The sequence below is a fragment of the Schistocerca piceifrons genome, chromosome 8 (genome assembly GCF_021461385.2).
Source record: "Schistocerca piceifrons isolate TAMUIC-IGC-003096 chromosome 8, iqSchPice1.1, whole genome shotgun sequence".
Taxonomy (NCBI): domain Eukaryota; kingdom Metazoa; phylum Arthropoda; class Insecta; order Orthoptera; family Acrididae; genus Schistocerca; species Schistocerca piceifrons.
Window position 1 is genome coordinate 367,609,863 of NC_060145.1, and position 12,837 is coordinate 367,622,699.

Here is a 12,837-nt window from a genome sequence, read left to right on the forward strand (position 1 = left end):
TTTTAAGGGATATTGGACCTTATCCGAAACAATGGAAGTGCAATCCTGTATCAGTTACCAGTATTACCTTGCTTCAAAATATTACAGATGCTGTACATTTAGTAGGCATAGATTGTCGGTACAGCAGTGGAGCAGCCTGACGCCTATCACTGCTAGATGGCAAACGTATCGTTTTCACAGCTGAAGGATACTTCATTTCATAGTAGCTCAGTCAATTAGCACGAAGTATTTGTAAATCACACACACAAACCTTCCTCGTGAATCACTCTACGTATTGCTGAAAACCAGATCAAAATCCCTACACTACGTCCAGAGGTTTTTGGCAGGTTACGAATGTAATGCAACTTTGTAATGCCAAAAACATATTTTTTTTATTTGATATAATTACAAGTCGACTACTTTCGGATCTTCCTTTACTTGACTGTAAAATCTACCTTCTTGCCAAATTTCATGATTCTAGATCCACAGCGACTACTCTATATGTTTTCTTGAGTGAATTTGCGATTATCACTTATAGCGACATATATGGCCGTAACTTTTGATTTCATGGAATTCCTTACATTGACAAGGAACTGGAGACATAAATTTGATACGTTTACACATTCGTGAGAAAAATGGTCTTAACCGTCGGACAGATAGACACACACACACACACACACACACACACACACACACACACACAGATGGACAATAAACTGATTCTATAAGTGTTCACTTTTTACTGATTTTGGTACGTGTGGTGTCACCGCCAGACACCACACTTGCTAGGTGGTAGCCCTTTAAATCGGCCGCGGTCCATTAGTATACGTCGGACCCTCGTGTCGCCACTATCAGTGATTGCAGAGCGAACGCCACCACACGGCAGGTCTAGAGAGACTTACTAGCACTCGCCCCAGTTGTACGGACGACTTAGCTAGCGATGCAACACTGACGAAGCCTCGTTTATTTGCAGAGAAGATAGTTAGAATAGCCTTCAGCTAAGTCAATGGCTACGACCTAGCAAGGCGCCATAGCAATTGATAGTTATCGTATGAAGCATGTCTCATCAAGAACGATGTATATAAATGATGGATTAAAGTTAAGTATTCCAGCAGCTACGTACTTTTCTTTATAGCATTCATTCCGTATCCTGTTTCAGACCTCACGCCAGCCTGCTTGAGTTTAACGCGTGCATTTCGGCCTTCTCTAGCTATACAACAGTACGAATAAGCCAGCCACCCTGATAAGACATTACAAACGTCACCCTAAATTATCAGGTAACAGGAGGCACGTCGTACAAATTTTGGAAAGACGTGCCACATTCATATGATTGTCATTTAAAATGAATGGAAAATCAGTTGACGAATGATCTGCTGTCCTCTTGTATGAATACAAAACACCCTCTGCTAAAATGTGGTGTACCGTAAACTGTACGCCACAAGCACCACACGTGGGAGAATCCTCTCACCGGAGCAAGAAGCCAAGTCTTCTTCCCATCCACGCATGTCTCTGTACCTCGACGGCGAGGCGTTGACATGTGGAGGGATGGCACACTGACCTAACTGAGGATCGCGACATGCCTCCTTGGCTGCTACGTCCACCCTTTCGTTCCCCTTACTGCCCATGTGCTCTGGCACCCAGCAGGAAGACATCTCCTTCTGCAGGCTCTGTAGATGGAACAGGGCGTCCTGTATTTCTGAACTACTTTATCTGCTTGTTACAAGCGTCGTAGACAGTAAAGGGCAATCGGGGAGTCGGAACAGACGAGAAATTCTGCACTCGCAACTCGGATTGTCGACGTACAGAGAAGGAAACTGGGCGGTGCACTCTCTAAGGAATCATACCGGCAGCTGCCTCAAGCGATTTCGGGGAGTCACGGATAGCCATATGGGTTTTGAATCGTCGTCCTCGCGGGAGGACTTCACCGCCTCAGCATTGGCTCATCTCGGTCACACGTAGTGTTTGGGGTTTTTATTAAGTAGGGGTGACAGCAGACATCAAGCAAACTCAGGGGCGCCCTTCTGATATTTTAACACGCTGGATTAGCTCATACTAATGTGTATCAGAGGTATTAAATGAGAATGTTTGGAAAGAACACAACGTTACTCAGGTGAAACCCTGGCGGATCACTTTAGGAAATCAGTAAACGACTAAAATTGTGCGAAAGTTTTTCTGATACAGACGTATGGCTCTAGCAGGAATTTACGAGGGTAATATAGGAGAGATTAAGATGAGCACAGAGTCAGAAAAAAATTATTTTCCTGTCACTCAGTACGCGAATGCAGTTGAATAGAAGATCGTTAATATTGGCACTGGATTCTCTCTACCACGCACTGCACAGTGGAATGCGGAGTAAGTATATAATTGTAGATGTGCAAGCCATATTCGTATGTACAGTATAACAGCTGTCTAGTTACCAGCACTTACTGATGTAGAGTCTCTTCACATTGCGGTACTATTTTCAAACCCATAATCATCGGTTACAGTACCTACACAGCTATGATTGAAGACCTGGAAAATAACTTCATGTACAAGACTTTTTACGCACTCTGTGTTGTTAAAATGTTACAAAATTCTTACGGAAAATACTATTTTTCTATCAGCTTACAAATGAAATATGAAACTTCTGTTTCATTGCAAAATTTTACTGTTTAGTGTCAGGCTAAAAGATTAGAAAATATGATACTGTATATGATAATATAAAAGAAAATGCCAGGAATTTTAGTAGATATTCTAACTGGTTGAGAATATGGCGTATAGTCCCGAAGTAATGGAATGGACGATTCACTTAACACAGAATATGAGTTAGTGACAGACAAGTATAAGACAAATTTGATGAAAATGCTAAAAACGAGACTAGTGATATGATTGATATCTAAAGTGGGAAATAACAACAAAATTGAAAGAAATGTCCTGCGCAGAAATTAAGATCAAAATCGATCACGTAAAAACAATTAGTAGTACCAGAAGCCGTAGCATAAATGCTGCCAGTGTTAATATTATTAGTTGACAGCCAGTATTATTTACTTACATTGCCACTACAGACACGTGTATCATGTTAATACTATATCGATTTAATACTATATTGGTGTCCAAAACTAAAGCAACAAATCTCTATTTCCCCGTCCTGTGTCTAATTCGCGATATAATCATACACATTGTCAACAGATGTCCGTACGGTCGTGTTCTGCACAGAAGATGGCATTTCGGTCAACGGAAAACCACACCAATGATGACGTCAGGGCACCTATCAAACTGAGTAGTGTTTGCCGGGTAGTCCTACATCCACAATCGGTGTATACACAGTCCCAGACGGTGGAGTATCACACATAGAACACGTCTACCAAACTCTCTGTGGTGGAGGACCATAGGAAGAATGGAAACAGGACGACTGATGTGACCCGAAGACTTAGTGTGAATCGTTCTGTTATTTCTCGGATGTGGCGACAATTTATAGAGACCGAAAAAGTATCCAAAGACCAGTTCAAAGCCGACCACGTGTGATATCAAAAAGAGAGGACCGTTACTTGGCTGTAAGGGCACGACGGTACCGTCTTAGTACTGCACGGCAACTGGCATCTAACCTCGCAGCATCCACTGGACTGTTGTATCGAGACAAACGGTGTACAGAAGGCTTCGGCAGAGTGGCCTTTTTTGGCGGAGACTTGCTGTATGTGTACCTCTGATGCGTCTTCACAGAAGGGAACGTGTTACGTGCAGTCGTCAAGATGCCACCTGCACAGGCGAACGGTGGGCCAATGTTCTTTTCGCAAATGAGTCCCTATCTAATCTGGAGAGTGATTCTCGACGCATTCGCATCTGAAGGGAATGTGGAACACTAATTTGGAATCCAAACATTGTGAAAAGAGACCAATATCGAGGAAGATTCTTAATGGCGTGGGCAGGGATTTTGTTGACCACTCGAACACTTCTTCATGAAATTGTATTGGTGAATCGGCAAGGTTTAACCGCTGCCAGGTACCATTACGAGGTCTTGGGACTTCACGTACGGTTGCTACGAGGTGCTGTTAACACAGTCGTCGTACTGATGGACAATAATGCCCGACCTCATAGAGCACGAGTGGTTGATGTTTTCTTGGAAACGAAAGGTAATGCACTCATGGCGTGGCCTGCTTGCTCTCCCGATTTTAATCCCATAGGGCATGTCTAGGATGCAATAGGGAGACAGGTTGCATCACTTCAACATCCACTAACCACTCTCCAAGACTTGAGAGCAGCTCCACAGCAAGAATGGGCTTTATTGCCTCAACATCACATTGATGAGGCTATTCACAGCATGCTCCATCGTCGTCAAGCCTCTATTGCTGCCAGAGGTGGTCACACCTCATTGTGAGCACAACAACCGGTTGTCGGAATGTATGTGTAAATCTGTTAAGTTGGAAAAAAACAAAAAACATTTTCGTCTACTGTTCTTCATGTTGCAGTTATTTACGTTCTGTATTCTATACATTATTTCTATTTTGCTATCACCTGTTTATACTGTTTTGTCCCGAAATAGTCCCAGCCTTGCAGAATTTCCATTTGTTGTTTTAATTTTGGACACCGTGGTATTTGTCATATTAAAATTGTTATTTTTTAGGGACCTGTGACGTAAAAGAGGTATTCGGCGCATGAAATACTGGTCCAATGTAAGAGAGGCCTGATGGTCTTAATCACATCAGATTAAATAAATAAAACACTTAAATAAAATGAGGAATGTATTCCTTACCAGAAGAAGGGCAAAATAATGGCATATCTGCTACAGCACACAAAAACAGTTACCCTATCAGGGAAAGAAGCAGCGTAGACTAGCACTGATAAAAAGGGCTTTCCTGCCCAAGAGAAGTCTGCTAGTTTCAAACATAGGCTTAACTTGTGGTAGTGAAACATGGACAGTGCGAAAACTGGAAAGAGAATCGAAGCATTTGGGATACGGAGTTACAGACGAATGTTGAAAATTAGGTGAACTGATAAGGTAAAGAATGAGGAGGTTCTGCGCAGGATCGAATAATCTGTGGAAAACACTGACAAGGAGAAGGGACAGAATGATACATCTGTTGAGAAATCAGGGAATGTCTTCCATGGTACTAGAGGGAGCTGACTGAAGAGATCAGAAACTGTAGAGGAAAACAGTGATTGGAATACATCCAGCAAATAACTGACGACGTAGGTTGCAAGACTTGGCACAGGAGAGGAATTCGTGTTGGACCGCATCAAACCGGTCACGAGACTGCCGATTCAAAAAAAAATCGTACTATAGAATGCAAAACCGAACGTAGAAGATGCTGAGTGGTACAGCTTTATAGAAATGGGAAGATTAGAACATGACAGGAAGATATGGAGAAGGCATGAAAAAGTCGAAAGATTAATGACTCGCAAAATATAATTTGATAGCACTCTTCAGCATCTTTGTTCCTGATTTCAAACCGTCCGTATTGTCACAACTTCAAATATTTTGTGCTCTTTCTAATTAATAGTGTATTGTTTGTATTTGATACTTTCAAGGAAATTCTCGTGTGTCACATTGCAGTATTATTAAAGGCTATGTGCTTTTGCCGCAGCTGAGGCCATGGTTCAAATTCATACCTTTCACAAGCGTCGGTACAGAGTCCTGGAGCGCAATCTTGAGACACTGGTCGTACTGTGGATCGGTCTGCTTGCACGTTTTCATTTCAGCAGCTGAAAAGAAAAGATAACGAATTACGACTTTCTCGGTGGTAAAAAATTACATTATGGAGCTGAAAAAGAGATAAAATGAGCCTTTATAGCTGATTAATACACACAATGATGGATGTGGAAGGTGGTAAATCGTGAACCCCTCGACCGAACGCTACCACACTGGCGCTCCATCATTTCCATGTTTTTGATGTATATTGATTAAAATAGCATTCTTATACGAGCTTATTGTAAATATTTCAGAACAGAAAAATTTGGTTGCTGCAGATAATGAATGGTGTAAGTGACGGTGTGACTACCATTACAGGAAGTGTTCGGGACGAAATAACAAAAGCGCGTGTCCAGGCGATGTGCATGTGCACCTTATCGCCATCATAAGAACTTTGAGAAAGGTCGAATCATTAGTATGAGGGACTTGGGAGTGGCTTGCAGGCAGATTGGACAGACGGTAGACTGGAGTACAGCGCCTGCAGAGCGTCTGGTGACGATTTAGACTCTGAACAACAGTGTGGCAAGGAAGGAAGGCTGTAGTTCTTTTACACCACGAGAAGATGTCATGACTGTTCGACTGGCCGATGCGATTAAGCCGATGACAACAGCTGTTAATCCGGGCGACAATTACAGTCAGAGTTCCACCACGCCTGTCGGCAATCGATTACTGAAAGATGGATTGGATTGCCATGTGCCGACCGGAGTGGCCGAGCGTTTCTAGGCGCTATAGTCTGGAGCCGCGCGACCGCTACGGTTTCAGGTTCGAATCCTGCCTCGGGCATGGATGTGTGTGATGCCCTTAGGTTAGCTAGGTTTAAGTGGTTCGAAGTTCTAGAGGACTTATGACTTCAGAAGTTAAGTCCCATAGTGCTCAGAACCATTTGAACTAGTTTTGATTGCCATGTATCTTTTATCGCTGACTCTACATCACAGTCAACTGGGACGCTGAATGGCATCCTGCGTTGTTCGGCGATGAGTCTCGCTAACCGTCTGTGGCAGTCAAATCGACACCAACATTTCCGTAAACGGCCAGGTTAAAATGGCTCTAAGCACTATGGGACTTAACATCTAAGGTCATCAGTCACCTAGACTTAGAACTACTTAAACCTAACTAGCCTAAGGACATCACACACATCCGTGCACGAGGCAGGATTCGAACCTGCGACCGTAGCAGCAGCGCGGTTCCGGACTGAAGCGCCTAGTACCGCTCGGTCACAGCGGTCGGCCAACGACCAATTGAAAGGTCACTAGAATCTGCGATTCTCCGAGATCAACCCCTCTCCTACCGCTCGAACCGTCATGTGAGGAGTCAGTGGATGTGACAAAACGACTGACCTAACATTTGTTGAAGTATCACTGAATGCTCTCTACTTTTTGGCAAGAAGAGTAACGTCTGTTTTAGTATCCTTCATTATCACTGCAGCAAATGGCGTATTACAGCAGGCTAATGCAAGTCACTGTTCTTCACTCACATCACAATCGCCTAGCAGAATGTACAGATACTCGACTGGCCGAACAAGCCCCGTGATTTATCGTCAATCCATGTCTGCAATCGGATGAGGAGGCATATACTTTCACGTCAGCCTCCAGACTGCGGTATTCGTTAACTGACACAATATGTTTTTCTGGCAGAGAATGAACTTCCTCAAAATGACATTCGCAAGCCGCTTGCTTCCATGCAACAAAGAGTTGTGTTGTTGTTGTGGTCCTCAGTCCTGAGACTGGTTTGATGCAGCTCTCCTGTGCAAGCTTCTTCATCTCCCAGTACCTACTGCAGCCTACATCTTTCTGAATCTGCTTAGTGTATCCGTCTCTTGGTCTCCCTCTACGTTTTTTACCCTCCACGCTGCCCTCCAGTACTAAATTTGTGATCCCTTGTTGCCTTAGAACATGTCCTACCAACCGATCCCTTCTTCTAGTCAAGTTGTGCCACAAACTCCTCTTCTCCCCAATTCTATTCAGTACCTCCTCATTAGTTATGTGATCTACCCATTTAATCTTCAGCATTCTTCTGTAGCACCACATTTCTAAAGCTTCTATTCTCTTCTTGTCTAAACTATTTATCGTCCATGTTTCACTTTCATACGTGGCTACACTCCATACAAATACATTCAGAAATGACTTCCTGACACTTAAATCAATACTCGATGTTAACAAATTTCTCTTCTTCAGAAACGCTTTCCTTGCCATTGCGAGTCTACATTTTATATCCTCTCTACATTGACCATTATCACTTATTTTGCTCCCCAAATAGCAAAACTCCTTTACTACTATAAGTGTCTCATTTCCTAATCTAATTCCCTCAGCATCACCCGACTTAATTCGATTACATTCCATTATACTCGTTTTGCTTTTGATGATGTTCATCTTATACCCTCCTTTCAAGACACTGCCCATTCCGTTCAACCGCTCTTCAAAGTCCTTTGCTGTCTCTGACAGAATTACAATGTCATTGGCGAACCTCAAAGTTTTTATTTCTTCTCCATGGATTTTAATACCTACTCCAAATTTTTCTTTTGCTTCCTTTACTGCTTGCTCAATATACAGCTTGAATAGCATCTGGGAGAGGCTACAACCCTGTCTCACTCCCTTCCCAACCACTGCTTCCCTTTCACGTCCCTCGACTCTTATAACTGCCATCTGGTTTCTGTACAAATTGTAAATAGCCTTTCGCTCCCTGTATTTTACCCCTGCCACAAAGAGTATAAGAATGTATCCCTGCCCTTTAGGGTCACACCTTATACTGATGTTATTGATGCATTTCAGATTCGAATGTAATGAACATTTAATCATTAACTGCCGTGTTTTGTTGGAGAAATAGTACCCTTAGTCTAGTGGTAGCACCTTTGCCTAATCGCCCTGGGTTCCGGGCACGATCCCACTCACTGCTTAAATTTTGAAATCGTTGGCAATTGTTGCCGGGGAATGCCGGTATAAGGAGGCTCGCTTGTTCTGCCAACTGCCTTGTCACAGAGGCCGGAGGAGCGGGCAGAGCTTGTCAGAACAACCTCTTGTTGTTGGGGTGGGAAACAGCCCCTATTAGGCGAAGGAAGCGAGCAGAAAACAACAGATACCTCGACGTTAAAAAGATACAACGAGGAGCCGAAGGACATGTGGCCTGAAGTTGGAAAATTGTCATGATACTGTGTCCTTTGGCACAAGATTCCGGATTAGTCCCCTCTTCCGATCTCTGGTAGGGTACTGCCAAGGAAGACCGAGAGAAAAAGACTGAATAACCAATGAGAGGGTAACACACTACTAGTTGCAGTGTGGAATGCCAGAAGTTTGAACGTGGCACGGAAATTTGAGTATTTTAAAAGGGATACGCAAAGACTTAGTCTAGATATAGAGGGGGTGAGAGAAGTGTTCAATTTATACATCGAACAAGCGGTGTTGAAGTAAATCAAATGTTAAAGAGTAGGATTAAAATTCAAGGTGGAAGGATATCAGTGATAAGATACGCTCATGAAATTCCTATTCTCACTGAAAGTGAAGAACAATAACAAAACACTTTCAAAGGAATCAACAATGTACTGAGTATAGAATATGGGTAGAGAGTAAAGCGAGGAGAGACGAAAGTAGTGAGAAATAGCAGAAACGAGATTACTGATAAACTTAACGTCGGTACTGATGACCGCAAAGCAGACGAAGTTAGGGAATTCTGCTATCTTGGAAGCAAAATTTCAGATAACGGGCGAAGCAAGGAGGATATGAAAAGGAGACTAGCAGAAACAAAGAGGGCATTTCTGTCGAAGACGGGTCGCCATGTATCAAACATCGGCCTTAATCTGAGAAAGACTTTTCTGAGAATGTACGTTTGGTAGATTGCATTGTATGATAGTGAAAGATGGGCTGTGGCAAAACCAGAAAGGAAGGAAATCAAACCGCTTGAGACGTGGTGCTTCAGGAAGATGCTGAATATTAGATGGACTGATACTATAAGGAATGAGTAGGTGCCTAGCAGAATCGACGAGAAGAAGTGACAGGATTATAGAACTTGTGTTAAGACGTTACGGAATAATTATCATTGTATTAGAGGGAGCTGTAGAGGGTAAAAACGGTAGGGGAGGGCAGAGACTGGAATACATCAAATAAATAATTGGGGACTTACGGATTAGCGGCAGAAGTGCTACATAAGGCGGGTACTTCATTGTGTACCACATTCTATTTCAGCCAGTGTTGTAGGGTCACAGTATCTGTGGTGTCACCGCCAGACACCACACTTGCTAGGTGGTAGCCTTTAAATCGGCCGCGGTCCGTTAGTATACGTCGGACCCGCGTGTCGCCACTATCAGTGAATTGCAGACCGAGCGCCGCCACACGGCAGATCTAGTCTAGAGAGACTCCCTAGCACTCGCCCAGTTGTACAGCCGACATTGATAGCGATGGTTCACTGTCTACATACGCTCTCATTTGCAGAGACGACAAGCATAGCCTTCAGCTACGTCATTTGCTATGACCTAGCAAAGCGCCATATTCAGTTACTATAATTATTATCTTCCAGAATGTATTCTGAACAGATAATATTGTGAATCATGTATCGTCAAGAGCGACGTTCATCATTAATGGATTAAAGTATCAAACTAATTACGTCCGCTTTCTAAATTCTCATTCATTGTCATGTTCCAGACCTCACGTCAGTATAGTTCTTCCCTCCTCACGCCAGCCTGCGTGAGCTAAAACACGTGCATTACGGCCTCCACTCATAACACGGTGTTGGCTCTTCTGTTAACACAAAAGTATCCCCACTCATATTCCTGTATTTCTCCGGAACCCGACTTGATCTTTCACGAGGTTGGCTTCTACCAGTTTTCCGTTTTTCTGTAAAGATTTCGTGTCAGTATTTTGCAGCCATGGCATTTAACTGACGGTTTGGTAGTATTCAAACCTGTCAATAATTGCCTTTTTTTAAACAATCCTTCTTGAAGTCTGAGTGTGTTTCATCTGTCTCAAATGTCTTGCGCAGAAGGTGGAATACTTTCGTCATACTTGGTTCTCACAAGGATCTGACTAATTCTGATTGAATGCTGTCTAGTGATCCATTACTGTTATATATGATTGCCAATGAACCGCAAACAGCGACAACCGCAAGGCGGCTAGTTATACCCGACCGGAGTGACTTCAAGTGGAAAGGCTGTCAAAATTAGACATAGGAAAAATCAATACCAGACAGATTCAAAGAAGAATTCTTGGGAAATATAAATCATCCACGAAAGAGACAGCTCACAACATCGTCGTTCGACCGATTCGTGAATACCGCTCATCTGTTTGTGAGGGTTAGGAGCTAAAGAGAATATTCTAAGGAGAAGAACGCATTTCGTTATAGATACGCTCATTGTCTAGGGAGAATTAACAGCGATAGTCATTCCAGTGGCTGACGCTACTGTAGGCGCTGTGCATTATGTACAAGTTTACTGCTGAAATGCAGAGAACGTACGTTCCTAGAAGTCAGTCAACGTATTAATTCGTTTTATACAGATCTCACAAAATGACCGAGACAGGAAAAGCACATTAATTCGCAGCGCATGCGGATGGTTACCACCAGTTGTTCTCTCCTAGCGCCATCCACATATGGGATAGGAATTGTGGGGATACGATGGTGGATGGGTGGTTTGCGTACTGTAGAGATAGATGTCAATCGGGCGTACAAAGTGAGATGCAGTTTGATGCTGCTTTTAAACTGTGGGTGCAGAGACAACCTTGGAGACAGGACAACCGTAGCAATAAGTAATGTTCTTGGTTATCAATAAACCGCTTGATGCCGGCCGGTGTGGCCGAGTGTTTCTAGGCGCTTCAGCCTGGAACTGCGCGACCGCTACGGTCGCAGGTTCGAATACTGCCTCGGGCATGGATGTGTGTGATGTCCTTAGGTTAGTTAGGTTTAAGTAGTTCTAAGTTCTAGGGGACTGATGCCCTCAGAAGTTTGGTCCTATCGTGCTCAGAGCTATTTGAACCATTTTGAAACGGCTTCATCTGTATTTATCCCTTTATTTATACATGGCTACCACTTTCATGGCACTAGGAGCCACGTCTTCGGATGAACCTCTGCAAAACAATATATAACGAAGGAGTAATAACCCTAACACATCCACTGATATGATAATTTTCTAAAAATATTTGAAATTTTTAAAAGTTTTTTTTTTTAATCTTGTAAATGCTTTTACATAAGAATGTTAAAATACTCTTACTCACATAACTAAAAAGTTAAAGTTAAGCTCGGAACTTGGAAGCCAGTATTCGTTATTTGTCAAAATAAAACAATGCTAAAACAGCCGGATGCATGTATTCCTATCCAGTACGATTGATGGAGCCTAAAAAAATTATACCATAGTGATCCACTGGTAAAGTGAAAATATATGAGAAACTATTAAGGCCTAACACGCGGCTAGTATGAACAAACCAAGGAGTGATTGCAGTAAAATTGAAGGATATTCTAAGTAACCTGGACTAAATGCGTCAGGTAAATAGCTTACTGACGCGCAAATAACACACTTTTCACTTCTTCGGTCTATATGCAACTAGGGACGCGGCCGCGTGCTGTCTCTTTAGTGCCGACATGAAAGAAAACAAAAATGGTTCAAATGACTCTGAGTGCTATGCGACTTAAAATCTGAGGGGTAGAACTTAGAACTACTTGAACCTAACTAAGGACATCACACACATCCACGTCCGAGGCAGGATTCGAACCTGCAACCGTAGCGGTCGCGCGGTTCCAGACTGAGGCGCCTACAACCGCTCGGCCACACCGGCCGGCTGAAAGAAAATAGCTGTGCCATAGACCGCTCTGGCATGCGCTGATCATGCGAGGCCACAACTGAATAATCGGTGATCTTTTGGCGGAACTTATGAACGGTGAATGAGAGTAAGGAATATTGCGCTATCCAAATACAAAAACGTTTTAAAAACAAAAGAACATGGTAGTGTTTATTTTTTTAGGGACGCCAGTGGATTATGCTAATCTAAAAGAAAATCAGAAACCTATGGCGTTTAATAACGTACAAGAGGAACATCATATGGTTATATAACGGGAAATGAATAGATACACTAACAGCGTCCCCTAAATAAACCTTAAGAGCTTTAAAAAACTTCAAAATTCTACAGTTATTGTTTCTAAAATGTTATAACGAAGACTGTAGTGAATTTTGATACTTTTTAAGTACAGTTAAAAGCTGAGAACTTTTTTAAAAACGA

The 12,837-nt window shown here is 42.8% G+C and overlaps 1 protein-coding gene across 1 annotated transcript in view; it reads right to left on the minus strand.

Moving 5' to 3' along the window:
• The window catches only part of LOC124711893 (protein takeout-like), a 49,613-nt gene that overhangs the window by 21,349 nt on the left and 15,427 nt on the right, over positions 1 to 12,837 (minus strand). Inside the window, exon 2 of the mRNA XM_047242140.1 lies at positions 5,566 to 5,658. Coding sequence (XP_047098096.1) covers positions 5,566 to 5,658 — 93 coding nt within the window. The remainder of the gene's footprint in view (positions 1 to 5,565; positions 5,659 to 12,837) is intronic.